Raw genomic sequence first — 14872 nt, 5'->3', positions numbered from 1 at the left:
TAAAAATAAATTTGCCGTTGAACTAAATTTTCATTTGTCCAGATTTAAGCACCGTATCCTGTACACGGTACATTTTAGCAATTTTTATAATCCACTGTATTCATCACGGATCTTCAATCTTGACCCTCTGAAGTTAATATCTCTTTGGGACTGAAAAGGTGCAGTCATTTTAAATATTCTTATGAATAACTGAAGGTGAGAAAAAGGAAATAAAAGTATAAATAATATTCTACTTTTGTAATAAGATTTTTCACTATGAATTTATATAATATGCAGATGAATTATTATCAAAGTTTGATTTCAAGTTTTCCTATAGCTTTGCTCACCAGACCATGACCACATCAATTTTAATCTCTACTCCATGCAGTTAAAGTTTGAAAGAGCGCAACAACAAATTAGTCACCTTAAAATATGTTTTACTATTAAAGAAATGGATCGTAAAAACCTTGATGAAATTCAAATTCATATAATCCTTAGTTTTTACCTATTATGGACTATGTTCTTCAAATTCTCTCAGTGTATTCAACAGTTCAAAGAAGCCTAAGAATAGCATTGGCAACACCACAGGCCATTTTCACAAAAATTATTTCAATTTTAGTAAGAAAAGGAATTAATTCCCTTTAAAAATGGTGTAAATGTAACCCAGGCATATTATCTTTTCTCAATGGGGTTTCTATAAATTCCATGAGAAAAATGCAGATGTATCTGAGTACCTCTAATTGTCTCCGAAAAGGAATTTCTCATCCAATCAATAATTATAGGTCGGATGTCTCTGTTTGAAGTACCCCGTTTCTTGGCAAGGATCGATTCCTTGAAAATCACAACATTTATTTGCTATATTTTGTGAGTGAGTTCAGCATACATATTTCTTATGGACAGGATCCCTGGAGTAGAATGAAATCACAATAAATTTCGACGCCCAAGTTTGCAGATTGCTCTGGATTGTTATGGCCATTGGTATTCTTTCCATTTATGTAAATTACCTAGAATTACATGCTTCTTACATATTATGCAACAGAGGAAACCATGTGCTATAAAATCAGATTAGCAACACCTCCTTGTTTATTTGGACTACATGCAAGTTAGGGTGGCCTGAAATATCCAGGGTTTTGATAACTCTATTTCCATGGAACATTTCCCCCTCCAATCATGTGCAACATTGATCGCAGACTTCTAATGGCTCCAATTAATGCATTTAGAGCCCCAAATAAAAAAAGACCCCATATACATGTTAAATAAAACCATAAATACAGTAATCAACCCAAAGGTCGGTTTGGTGGGTGATGGCAAAGTTCACCCAGTACTAAGCCCGACGGCGTGTGAAATTCACATATCAGGGTAGGGGGTCCAGTTCGTTTCCCTGTGCCGGTTATGGTTTCCCAGGAAGATCTGGTACCCGAAAAATCACTTTAGCTTGGGTGGAGCTGCAGGTGCCCACAGTGCCTCGCCCGGGAATTGAACCAGGGCCCCTCCGGTCAGCAGTCCAACACTCTACCCCCTGGACTACTGCGACACACACATATTAAATAAGCTAATTTAAATAAAATACATGGTTTGTATAAAAAGCACCAGGAACAATTTTTCACTGACGTGGCTTGCACCACACGGGCACCACAGGTGGTGGGCGTGTCTGACCTTGAACACGCACCAAGCACCAATCACCTACGAGCATACATTTAGGCTAGATGGTGTTTTTAGTGGACCTCTGTGGAGTGTCTTAATGCAAACGCAAAATGCAGTGAATGATTGGACAGTGGTGTGCCTTCAAATTTTGTGTTGGATTGGGGAAATCAGATATGGGGATGCTAGGCATGATTCACCAAGTGCTCAAGGATAAAAGCTTGTCACAAAACTGCAGTTTCTAAGATGCACAAGCTTCAAAGATGGCCAAGAGAATGTGGAGGACGAGCCCCACTCTGAACAGCCATCAATGTCAAGAACCAACAGCTACCTGCAACAGGTGCATGAAGTGCTGGATTCAGACCAACGATTAAGTGTGTGCATTATTGCAGATCGTATTGGCATTTATAAGATGACAGTGCACACTATTATCACTGAAAATTTGGCAACGTGAAAGATCTGCACTAAACTTATCCTGAAGGCACCCAGCCACACCTACTCCAAGGTAACTGATGACCTGACGAAAAACAGCATTGTGATGATTTCCCAACTCCTTTACGCTCCCGACTTGGCACCAGCAGAATATTTCCTATTCCCAAAATTGAAATCCTTCCTCAAACGACACAAGCATGGGGCAGTAACGGCCGCCAAAGAAGCTTGTACGGGTGCCCTTAGAATTTGATTACTATAATTGTTAAATTTTACATGGAATGACCAAAAGGAATTGATAAAACTTTATTGAGTCAACCTGCAAGAATTGACATAAAAAGGAAAATGAAACAATCATTTATTTTAAAAAATGCTGGGATAGGTAATCTATCTAAAGCTGATAGACCCCTAATTAATGGTAATAACTGGTTCCTAAAAAATTATGTAATAAGCACTGACTGAAGATAGTGTATGGATTATACAATTTCACCATATTAGCAAATCTAGAAATACCAGATGACCCCAGATAAAACCCCAAAGAAATAGCCATACTGGTTCGGCAAGACAAATTATTTAAAAAATATATTAATTATTTGATTATCAAATAAAATATAATTAAAATGTCAATTTTCTTTGCAAACCTTTTCCTCATGTTTTTCCTCCCAAAGAATCTGATCTCGTACTGTACAAGCCTGTGACTTCAGAGCAACAATGTTGGCCGGTGATGATTCCCTAGGCTCAATAGCTGCCTCTTCAAAGATGACTATGTCACTCAATGGAATGTACCACTTCAACTCAAAGGTGAATTTCTCACGGCCAGATGCCTTTAAATGAACAATGAGCAAAGGTACAAAAAATGGCCACATTAATTACACAGAAAATAAGGATGGAAAGTTCAAAAGAGAGTATGGGAATTTGCTTATGAAATTCACCATTAAGACAATTGCCAAGGATAACCCAACAATGAAACCACCCATCATTGGTAAAATCACACCATTAAGACTGAATCCACTTTGTCATTCATTTAAGTTCACTTTACTAGACTACAAAAACAATTACTTGATTTTTATACTTGCAAAGTTTATATTTTCACAGTGGCATTTATTTGTGAAACATTAAAACAAACATGTATTAAATAAAAATCTTTTCACACCACAACTTTACGTAAAACTTGATTTTAAAATTGTTCATTGTTCCCCAAAGTAAATGTTTACTCTACTTTGAATCAAAAGCAAACACATAAGTGAATACGTAAACATATATCAGTCTCAGGAAGCATATGGCAAAATGAACAAATTGTTTAGCACCTTCCTTCCATTGGAAAAAATAACCGATAAAAAAATGAAATAAAACTCACCTTATATTTTGCACATGCAATTACATCGTTGAAAAGAAACAGATGCCGAAGTTTACGATTTCCATCAGAAAGCTCCACTATGAATGAGTTCTTTACCAAGCGCCTCTGTGCTCTGTCCTGCGACTGAATAAAAACAAAAGTCACGATTGAAATGTGCAAATAATAATTTTCCACTAAACACCTCATAACAAAAAGTATGAAATTCACATGATTCAAATATTTTGCATTTCAATTGTTCAAAAAACAAAAATAATGCACATTACTTACAGGAAAGAGAGTTCTGGCCGTGATCATGTTGAATTCATCGAGGAAGTTTTGTGTCATCTTTAGGGCTTTGTTCAGGGTTTTGTAGTCTGAATGGGCTTCAGGAGTGTATTTGAGCAAATCCTATATTTTAAGAAATAAAGAGCTACTTTTGGAGCATAGAAGCAAAAACACATATATACAACATACTAGGACGTAACATAAAATTTCAATAGCTTCAATGGATACCATAATATGCACCGTAAATAGAGTGGATGTTAATCAGCATATTTTTGAAGGGATCCAGAATTCTGAATTCATTTACCATGATATCATACAAACGAGTATTGACCTTATATACAGATTTCAATCATAGCATGGCTGAAGGGTACATAATTTATGATGCAATAAATTATTGCTCTTTATTCTGTAACCTTGGCAAAACCAAATTATTCAATATTATAATAATTATGCAAGTAGTACTGAGTAATTACTCACTCAATAGGTATTTAATTGAGATATCAAGAATCAACACAATAAATTTGCAACTTTTTTCATCAAAATATGAATTCCATTTTTATTTAGTTCAACAAAACAATGAACTGAATGGTGTGTCAATTTATACTTTCAAGAACTTAGATAACTTACACTGAATAAGCACACAATGTACGTGACAAAAAAACATATACTATTTCGATAAATATGCATGTTCTGGTGATGTCATAAAAAATTAAACAGGACATTATGTCTATGATTATTTCCTTTTATCTTTGATTTCCATTCAATTAAGAGTAATTATAAATTTTGTAAAAAACGTAATTTATGCAAACATTTTAAATTGTTAGCTTAATATGCTAATGCACATTTGGTACGAGTTTCCTTAATTTGACCCTAGCATTGTGTCAGTGACAGCCATTACACATTGAAATATGTTAGAAAGCCAATGGAGGTAACACTTGATGAGCAATACATGGCATCAAAAATGTCCTTAACTAAGAACAAACCATTAGCCTAGGCCTATGTAATGATTATAGGAGGCTTATGGAGAGGCTCCTCTTTCCTAAAGAGCAGCAAGAAAATGATTTGAAATCTTTGAAGAGGGGAAGCAAGCAATATCAAAGGAAGGTGGACTTGAGTTTGTCACTGCTCTCATGAAAGTTAAGATTACCACCACTGCTGTCATTGTGACAGAATATCATCAAATAATGCTCAAAGCGCTATCAGAAATATTGGAAAGTTCACTAGGTGCCACCAACAACTAGGACACCCAAGAATTCCACTAGAGATGTTTAAAGGTAGTGGTTTCAGGGAAGACCACCATGAAATCACGATTAACTCGTGAAAATCAATGTGAAGGGTGTTCTTCATCCCCCTTATAGGCAACACCTTTCCCCATATAACCTTTTCCTGTCCCCCAATAGGACAGGTTTCAAATTTCAGAGGCTGTTTCTGATTCAATACTGGAGTAAAATCAGTTAATGTAAAATATATCCATAAAAAATTAAGGCAACAATATAAAATTAAATTTTTGCACAAATTATGCCAAACTTATTGAGCAGTCCTCGCATATTCTAAAACCTTTTTTTTTTAACTGTTTACCTAATTGAATAATATTTTGATCTGAAAACTATACTATTTTTTTAACCCACACACTGTTTAGATGCTTTAATGCTGGACTGTCTTCTGATGAACACAAATTTCAATTTTGGTCTTTTTTTAAATGTATATAAGAGGTTTCAAAATTTGATCGCCACCATGATTGGCATGGGTTGAGATCGGTACCTGAAGGAATGGACAGTTTTTAAAAGGGAAAATTTGCTACCAAGGAGAGTGAAAATTTCCTCACTTGAGCATTTATCCTTCAAAAATTTATATTTTGTAAAAAATAACAAAAACAGTATTCATGGTGGCTATGGCCGTTTTAGAGACACATTATTTGTCATAAATGTGCATCTCAAGTACTGCCGCCGATACCATTGAACCTTTTATTAAACATTCGCAAGCACCGATGACAGTAATATTTAGTGTAATCTCAGATATCCCAATAAACAGATGAAATGGGCATGTACTGAAACACTTAGCAGAAATCATGCAAGATTTATGAAGAGAATCTGAGGTTCCTGGACCAAAAAACAACAGCGTAAGTGTGTTAATATTTCAGCCACAAGTTGAGGAGTGCTGTCATATATTGATAATACTGAGAACCTTGAAAGATTACTGATGACCTCTGTCTACCACACAAGAATTCAATGCATTCAAAGTTCATCCGGGTTGCCACAATGGATTGGCTTCATAATCATTTCAATTTCCAAGTTGCAAACCACCACCTCAATGTTCTGGGAGTTTCTCAGGAAAAAATAAAACTTTTTGCATAATTATTGTCAGTGACAAGTAAAAATCCCTAATCATTCATTCCTATCTCAATAATGCATCATGAGAGATCCAAAACATGTTCTAACTATGTGTATGATGTTCATCCATTGACAGCTGGTTAATTTCATTGAAAACATTCATCCAGAGGAGATTCACTTAAATATAATAGAATTCAAGCACCATAAGCCAAATTGAGTTGCAACACTACCAGTAGTAAATATTCTTAAAATTTTAGTAATAACAACCAGTTATGCATATAGTCCAGATTAACTTGGGTTTATTGGACAAGCAAGAGAAATATGAAGATTAAATTCACCAGATAGAAAAATGATTATAAATCCTCACATACTTTGTTTGGATGACAAAATGATGAAGCAAATGATTTCACAAGGAGAATAATGCTGAACCAAATGATGTAGTCAAGTTAAATATGATGGTTTATCAAATCCCTAATCCTAGTCATGAAAAAAACTGTATAACTACAGTTAATTCGATTACAGTGGCCAAGATTGTATAATAAAAATCATTCTTGACATTAATTTTTCTGGCAATGACTAACTTAGGTAAACAATACGCCAACATCACAAAAAATTTCTAAACCATACCAAAAAAACAAATGTAATTCACACTCACATGAAGAACTAGAGCATTTTTCTGCACCCGAGCCACAGGTTTGTGGAGGAGATCCTCAAGGGAGAGACTTTGCCCCGCCAAAGATTTGAGTCGAATGTCTGAAGTGATCTGGGCAAACTGATGGCTTGCTGCACTGCATTTCCGCACTGTGTCCGTTGCGTGGCCATAATTGTGCAGAAATGCACCATATATGTTGATGTTGCTTGCCTGTGACATAAAAAAAATACGAGGACATGGGTAAAAATCAATTTGAGAATCATTTGATTCCTGAGAATATTCTTTACCCTGATTCGCCAAAGATTTGACCTGGAAATTAAGTTTTCAATCAAAACCGTTCTCTCAGTTGGGCGATTTCCCATATGTACCTACCCCTGCGACGATTTTAGGCCATCTGCTTTGATTATGTCTTCAAAATGGTTTCCAACACCTACTAAAATAGTCCCATTTCATATCGAGATACATTTTCAAGAAAGCAGGGCTAAAATTTCATTCTCAAAGCACCTACGGTGAAACCTTGATGAAAGGACTCTAAATTTACATATTTATTTCACCGCCTGGACAGATCAACAGGCACAATAAGTAACTCAATTTCAAAAAACACTAAAATGCAGAATTAAACATAAAATTAAAACACTCCAGAAAGATGATGAGCCAAATTTTATTGTATTCTTCTTCCTAGGTTCAATTCATTACTCTAAATTTTATTTTATACAATTAATATTGATTCAATAAATCAACTTCTCTTACTTAAATGCTTATTATGGTGTACAGTTATCAATTTTTAAAAAGATTATTGGGAGGCATTATCTGAAATGCATGAATTGGCATTTTAAGGAACTGGGAAGCTTTAAGATGTGATTAGATGTGTGTATCTTACTGTGTATGGGCTCCTCGTGAAGAACCCTCCATCGAACAATCAACGTCCATTACCATCTGATATATTTCCAATGCCACCGGCATTTATATAAAAGTGCTAAAGAATTAAGTACTTTCATTCATACATGAAGTGTATATTTAACCACGAATTGCTTGTCTTTTATTTATCTCTTAAAGAGTAATTAAAGCTCTGATTTTAAAAAATTGTCTCAGACACACTTATTTTTTAAATCTCATTCCAACTTATAACATTTTTTATCAACCTTCATGAGATTCAATACTCTCTCTGCTCCTCGCACTCTTCATAAATATAACGTTAAGCTATACAGGGTGCAGTGCTTAAATCCACACAAATTTCAATTTGAATTTCCCACCATATCGTAGTTCCACTGGAGGTTGCGATCGGCAGTCTTGAAAGCTATGGGCATCCAGTAAACGGCCATGACCTCAAAATGGCCAAGATGTAATGTACAAGGGCTGAGTACAATCAAAGAACTGCTATTATTGAAAGTTTTCACACTGGGCATTATATTTTGGAATAGTTCAATTCTTATGGCACCCCAGATCAACTGTTTCAATGATATCGTGGCTAAGTATAATGCTTCCGAGATGTCAGGGGAAGGTATCGCTAACTCAACGAGGAAATCTCATGCAGGAGAACATGTGCTTGTCCGGATTTAAGCGCCGCAGCCTTAATAATTTTATGGCATGCATAACATACTTCATAGCCTCCACTTTATTTGCCACATCGGAGACTGATCCTGACTCAATTTCTAGCTCTGGATCATCTCCACTTAAGTGTATTTTAAATGCAGTTCAAGTGAATACCTTTGTACTTCAAGTTATCAGAAATGAATATACATGGTAGACTATATACAAAAGAGGAGGTTAATATGGTGAAAAATTATACAACTTTCTATCGATACAATAAAAATGTAGATTTTGTTGAGACATTTAAAAAAAACGAAACTGGTCTAGGTGGAAGCACCACTGATTGCACTTCATTGATGAATTCTCGGAAGATTGCTGGATATTGCTGGATCAACTCCTGATGATATTTTGATGTCCATACTTATATTTTGACAAGATTGATGTCATGCATATGTGACCTAACAGATCAATTAACATTAATAGTTTGTCTTAGGAATCACTAATTTGTTAGTTTATTAATACTGCTAAATATCAAGGTTTTGAGGCAAACTGATCAGTTGGCAGGGCCATTCAAGTAAGTGTACTATGCTCGCTCAACTTTACTAAAAAATCTTTCTTGATTTCCTAATTAAGACTTGAAAAATTACAGGGCACAGCACAAGGGACTGTCAGTAACAGCTGATAGCCATCACTTGGGGAAAATATGAAAAGAGTAAATTATTTCCACTTTAGGCAAAATCAGCACTTGATTTATTTGCTGCTCAAGCTGTTAACTTTGTATATAAGTTAACTCTGTTGAGAGTAAAATAATAGCTGAGAGACAACTTGATCTTTTCAATGGTAATGCAAAAACTTTGTTTCGACCCAAAATAAAAAGGTGGAGTAAACCTTTAATGAATTTTTTATGATTCATCATTTGAAATTTCTTCTAATCCAACTTGAATTATTAAAATTATCTGACAGTACAATATTTTTTACCAATCTTCTTCGGTTAAGTGTCACTAGTACATTTTTCAATAGTTAATGCCTCGATATTCCCATGCGACTTTGGAAAGTATTTATTTATGCTTGTTAAAATCAGAAATATTTTGGTACCAAATAAACACAACAGAAAAATTTCATTCTAAATTTTATGGGATTCTGTTATGTCGAAAAAACTTCAATGTATCCAATGATCACGCATGCTACAGATATTACAAGAATTCGTTCCTTTATGTTAACAGGGAAGAATCTGGTCTTCAAATGCTTTGATGTGAGCTACCATTTTTTCATTCAATAAGAATATGGAATATATGTGAGTGGTAAACTGAACATTGAATCTGCATAAAACGTAATCACCTTAAACATGCACCAAAGATAATAATTCCATCCCTTGCACATGCTCTCACCATTGTACAGAAGTGTTCTCCAATTGAAACGCAACCATCCCAATGCTGCATACAACTTTGAAGGCCATCCAGAAAGTTGCTATGCAACGAATGCAGTTCAGGAACTTTGTAAAATATAGTACGAAATTCTTCTTCTGAAATGACTGGTTGAGATGTGCCAATTGTTGCTTTGATTGCCTTCATGTACTGCAGTAATACTCCCAGGCACTCCACGTACACTTTCTCACTTTCCAATATGCTCACAATTATGCAGCGATGCATGGCCAATCTTTCTGCTTCTTCTTTACTGCCATTCTGCAAGAGAGACATTCCCGTTTAAGTATGTTCCCCATTTTTAAAAACAATAATGGGTAACCATAAAAACTAAGGGATTTGATGGCAAGTAATTCAGAAGGTGGGCATTATCTTTCCCGAGTTATACAATATGCCACCAGAACACTCAAGCTAGTTCCTAATTTAGAATACATGATGCTGGTGGTTGCTTATAACACAAGCAACAGCTGCCATTAAAAATATATTCTATAATCCACATCATTTGATGTTTCTATGAAAATTTTATTTCTTGAATGTATAAAAGCAAACTGAATTCTAGGTTTTTTCACTCAAAGAGTCCAAATTAGAAGCCAGTTAAATTCCCTTCAGTTTACTTTTTGGTGAATTATCAAACAATAGTTTTCACTTCATTTTAATTATTATTTTCAATAATATTAAAATTAATTATATTTAAAAGTTATTTTAAAATTGATTATGCATTGAATATGGCCATGAACTACACCATACACAGCTATTCCAAAACATTTTTTAATAACATGAAATACACTCCTTCCCAAAGGAAATAACCACCTTGGAAACAAAATATTTTGTAATAAGTCTGGGGTGGGCAATATTTTGAAATCCCTGATTCCAGGTCTCCAAGTGACAGCAAAGAAACACGATGTAAGAAACCTCCCCTTGACTTAGAAAAGTGAAGACTCATTGAGCAAAACCCTGCAAAGAGATTTATTATAGAAGAGAGTAGGTTCTCGCTTGGAAGCAATGTGAAAAAGTGAACTTGTAGAGTAACTATGTCTGCCACTTTATGGCCTTGCCTCAGTTCTAAAATTTTAAATTTTCCTTTCTATTATAATACAAGAATGAGAGAAAACTAATACCCCCAACCAACAAACTATGAGTGTCACAGTTTTCTACCACCCCCCCCCCCTCCAATTGTAGCAGTGCTGACGACGATATGAGGTACATTAGTTAACGTGCTCACATGATGTAGTGTAGAGCGTTAAAAATATGCTAAATGCTGGAGCAGTGAACTAAACTCAAGCAATAATTTGCATTTTATTTAAAATATAAATGTAGAAGTTAATAATCACCATACTAACATGTTTCATGTTCTTAAGTGAGAGTTGCTTAATTTAGAGACAAATCATCAAAGTAAAGCATAATGGATAGTTGTTTTTCCAGAGACCTACCAAAGAAATAACACTATAAACTAAAATACTGACAGCTTCACAGGGTTTTAGGTAAATACTTAAAATGGGCATCCTTAAATTCCCACCTCTGGCTCTGAAGCAATTGATGATTCCCGATCCCAACGACGGCTGCTAGCTGGAGTTGACGACGATTCTAGTGAAGAGTTGCTTGCATATTTAATAGGCCCCACATCTTGCAACTGACCATCGCTTTCAGGAGGGTATGTGGGATGCCCAAACAATTCATCCACACCCTCTTCACCTTCCTCCTCCTGGTCAATCGAAATAGTTCTCAACAAGGGTGGAACATCTTCATCCGACTCGACCGAATTGGCACGTTCTTGAGAATTCAAAGCAGCATTTTGCCTTAAGAATGGAGAGAAATTCCAGCTCAAAAAATGTTACGTATAGCCATTCAAATAACACAATAACAAGATCGCAAAATGCCAAATAGTTAAATCTATTTCATGGCAGCTAACTTTTACCGGTTCAAGAGCAGAAAAGTAGTCTACATTTTTTATTTTCAAAAAGCTATCGAGTAATGCACTCAATTAACGTTCTACTATGGAAGACAGGATATAAGAGGGCGATCTTACTTAATAAAATAGTCAATGTTGACATAATTCGACTGCTTATGAGAGTCATGCTGCGTTGATAGTCCAGGTAAACTGCCTTGAAGTTCCGTGTCGGTCGTTGCTCCACCGGAACTACCAATAGAACTGTGACCGGAATGAAGAGAGTTTAAAGATTTAATAGTGGTTTCCCCATCTAAATCGCTGATACTTCCTCCACTTTCGTTTTCCCGGCCCATGCTACCTCCTCTGGTACTTCTGCCAGCATCCCCGACTAAGCCACCAGATGCTGTGCCTGCCGATGCCATCGCTGCTGCAACAGTCTCCGCTGATAAATAAACATAGTCTCCGTCCAAGTCTGGTGGTACTGTGTCATATAAATGCTCTTCTGTTTCTTGAGATAAATTGTCTTCGTAAGATTTAACACTACTTTCATCGCCATTGCCAGGATTTAAATCTGGTTTAAATTCATCGCTATCCTTCAGCTCTTCACATGAACTACTTCCCACACTTTCCTCTATAATACTAGCCACCCCTGGCGAACGTGAATGACTTGTTTCACTTTGCACATCTTCCCTGGGTGAAGGAAGCCCTTCAATGTCATCTTTCTTTTCCTTAGATTCAAGACAATCTGAAATTGCTGCTTTAGGAATGTTGGTTTTAGCGGTACCTGCGGATTCTGAATGACTGCTAACACTTTCACTCTCCTCTTTATCTCTCAGTTTGGAGAACCTTTTGGGTGGAGGTAAAGGTGGAACTTTTTTATGCGGAGACTTTGGTGGACCATTATCACCTTTATCTTTTTCGCCGCTTTTATTGTTATTAGCAGCGTTCACTTCTATCACAGTTATATAGTTCGAAACATTTTTCGGAATACTTTTCTTTACCCTGGATTGATCTTTCGAGTCACTGACGGTCTTCTCCGAAATTTCGGAGTCAGCCTTTTCAGCGACATTTTCATTCAGTGACACAGTAAGTTCGTTCACACATTGATTGGCAGAGTCATTTGTTGGTGTTTCGCCAGACTTAGAAGTAATATTTTGCCCACTTAAGTGACTTCCAACACTTTGATTTTCTTTCTCGCCATTTTGAATAACATTGTGGGTAACATCTTCGTTTTCCTGACAGATTTGGGGCCCTCTTCCAGAAAAACCAGGGTCAGATGCACTGTCCACTTTATGCTTTTCTACATCTGCGAGTAATCTTTCTAAATATTCCACGTAAAACTCCTCTTTCTCCAATTCTTCCCTTAATACAGCTACCTTTTGTTTATGCGTAGCAAGATTAGCTCTAACATCTTCCTCCCAAGCTGCTGGCAAATCACTGCCAGGGAATCTTTGGACCCAAACTCGTCTAAAATCACCAAAAACACTCATTGCACCTTAAAAGCAGTACCAGAAAGGGCATGTTATATGAATATCAACACCACCATACAATTACAGGTACCGAACCCCGATCTCCATACCTATTTTCCTTCACCACCGCCATCGGTGAGCGGAAGTAGGTGTGGCCAACATAAAAAAATGTCTAGCAGCTCAAGCTGATTAATGTAGCAAATGGAAGTATTATTTAGCAATTAAATCATGTCCAGAATCACATAATATGAGAGTGCTTTATTCAATATATCTCACTAATAATTATGATAACTACATCGGCTTTAGGCGTTCCTTGTCTTATCTTGCGTGATCGAGATATGTTTTGACGTTTCTAATTATCTTTCTAGACCAATAAACCTCATAATTTGCGAGTTGATTGATATGATTGTTGCAAGAATATTCATATTTATTCTGAGGGCCTGGAAATATTGTGACTCAAGTCGCTTTAAATTTATTAGAAAACCTCATCAGAATTTAAATCACGTCAATGTTATCTACTATCTTGTTCAAACAGCTGATATCCACATAATGTGTGGTCACTTGGTGTATAAAGCTATCGATAAAATACATCAAAACGGAAAAATGAGCCGATTATCAATATATGGTCTATAATTCTCTGTACGTTGGCTATCCTTCACACATACAATCACCAAAAATTAGGTAAACTCAAGTGAACAGGGAGGCACGACCATTATTATTATTTTATTTTACAGTTACGTTGCAATTAGGCGATTTTCCTGGTGGCAAGGGTCAAGTTTGGTCAAAGATAACTCTTACAACGAAAATTACATACATACACGCACTATAAAAACAGAAAAGAGACAAAATATTCTTACATACAATGACACTTCCACATCACATACAAACAAACTTCCACATCACATACAAATTGCCCTCCACATCACATACAAATTGCCGTCCACATCACATACAAACAATATTTTAATAACTAAAATGAAGTTTATTACCCAGTGGCTGCTTTACATTTCTACTTAAAACTTCTAAAATTGGATGGAAAGGGCTCAAACAAACCTCTAGGCAGCTGGTTCCAATTAATTATAGTTCTATTTAAAAAAGAGTATTTTTTCTTTTTTTTGCGTCCTTATTTTTATTTTGAAGCTATGGTCGTTTTTTCCCTTAAAGTTAGGCTTTTCTATCCCTTGCCATAAGTCTTCCCACGCTTCGACCTTTTTAACAATTCTATACACCGCGCCTAACCTACTCCTTTTTATTCTATTTTTCAAACTCTCCCATTTCAGTACATCTAACATTTCTGTGACACTATCTGTTCTTTTGTACCTTCCGAGTACATTTCTTGCTTCCTTTCTTTGAACTTTTCCTATATTTTTTAATATGTCCCACCTCATATGGATCCCATACTATGGAGGGGTATTCTAGGATAGGGATAACCAGTACCTTATATGCTTTTTCTTTTGTGGCTACGCTACTTCCTTTTAAATTTCTCATCACCCAATGCAATACTTTAAATGCCTTCCGTGTCAAATTATCTACTTGGACTTCCCACCCAAGATCCCTAGTTAAATAAATGCCTAAATATTTGCATTGACTGGGACATGGGATTCTTTCTCCAAAGAGGGTGTAAATTTCCTTTTCTGCATTCTTTTTATTTGAAAAATTTATATGCTTACTTTGACTTGTATCAATGCCCATATTATTATTTGTTACCCAGTCACCGAGGCGATCGATGTCATTTTGTAGAATTACGCGGTCATTTACATGCTCTATCCGTCTGTATATAATGCAGTCATCAGCAAAGAGTCTTATTTGGGAATGTAAAATGTTTGGTAGATCGTTTACGTAAATTAGGAAGAGTAATGGCCCTAGAACACTGCCTTGTGGAACTCCTGCTAAAACGCTCGCCTCATTTGAA

At 35.9% G+C, this 14872-nt stretch overlaps 1 protein-coding gene across 1 annotated transcript in view; it reads right to left on the bottom strand.

The window, feature by feature from the left end:
• RhoGAP1A (Rho GTPase activating protein at 1A) overlaps positions 1–13083 on the bottom strand; it is a 31090-nt gene extending 18007 nt beyond the window's left edge. The window contains exons 1-7 of the mRNA XM_071589655.1: positions 11630–13083; positions 11120–11399; positions 9571–9864; positions 6656–6862; positions 3674–3793; positions 3407–3529; positions 2691–2873 (exon numbers count right to left, since the gene is read on the bottom strand). Of these exons, the coding sequence (XP_071445756.1) occupies positions 2691–2873; positions 3407–3529; positions 3674–3793; positions 6656–6862; positions 9571–9864; positions 11120–11399; positions 11630–12981 (2559 nt within the window). The 5' untranslated portion in view covers positions 12982–13083. The remainder of the gene's footprint in view (positions 1–2690; positions 2874–3406; positions 3530–3673; positions 3794–6655; positions 6863–9570; positions 9865–11119; positions 11400–11629) is intronic.
• Between the last annotated feature and the right edge of the window lie 1789 nt (positions 13084–14872).

This window comes from Hetaerina americana, unplaced genomic scaffold (assembly GCF_022747635.1).
Source record: "Hetaerina americana unplaced genomic scaffold, ioHetAmer1.1.p SCAF_4, whole genome shotgun sequence".
Classification (NCBI taxonomy): domain Eukaryota; kingdom Metazoa; phylum Arthropoda; class Insecta; order Odonata; family Calopterygidae; genus Hetaerina; species Hetaerina americana.
Note: the sequence above shows the minus strand (reverse complement) of the source record. Positions and strands in the feature narration are given on the sequence as shown.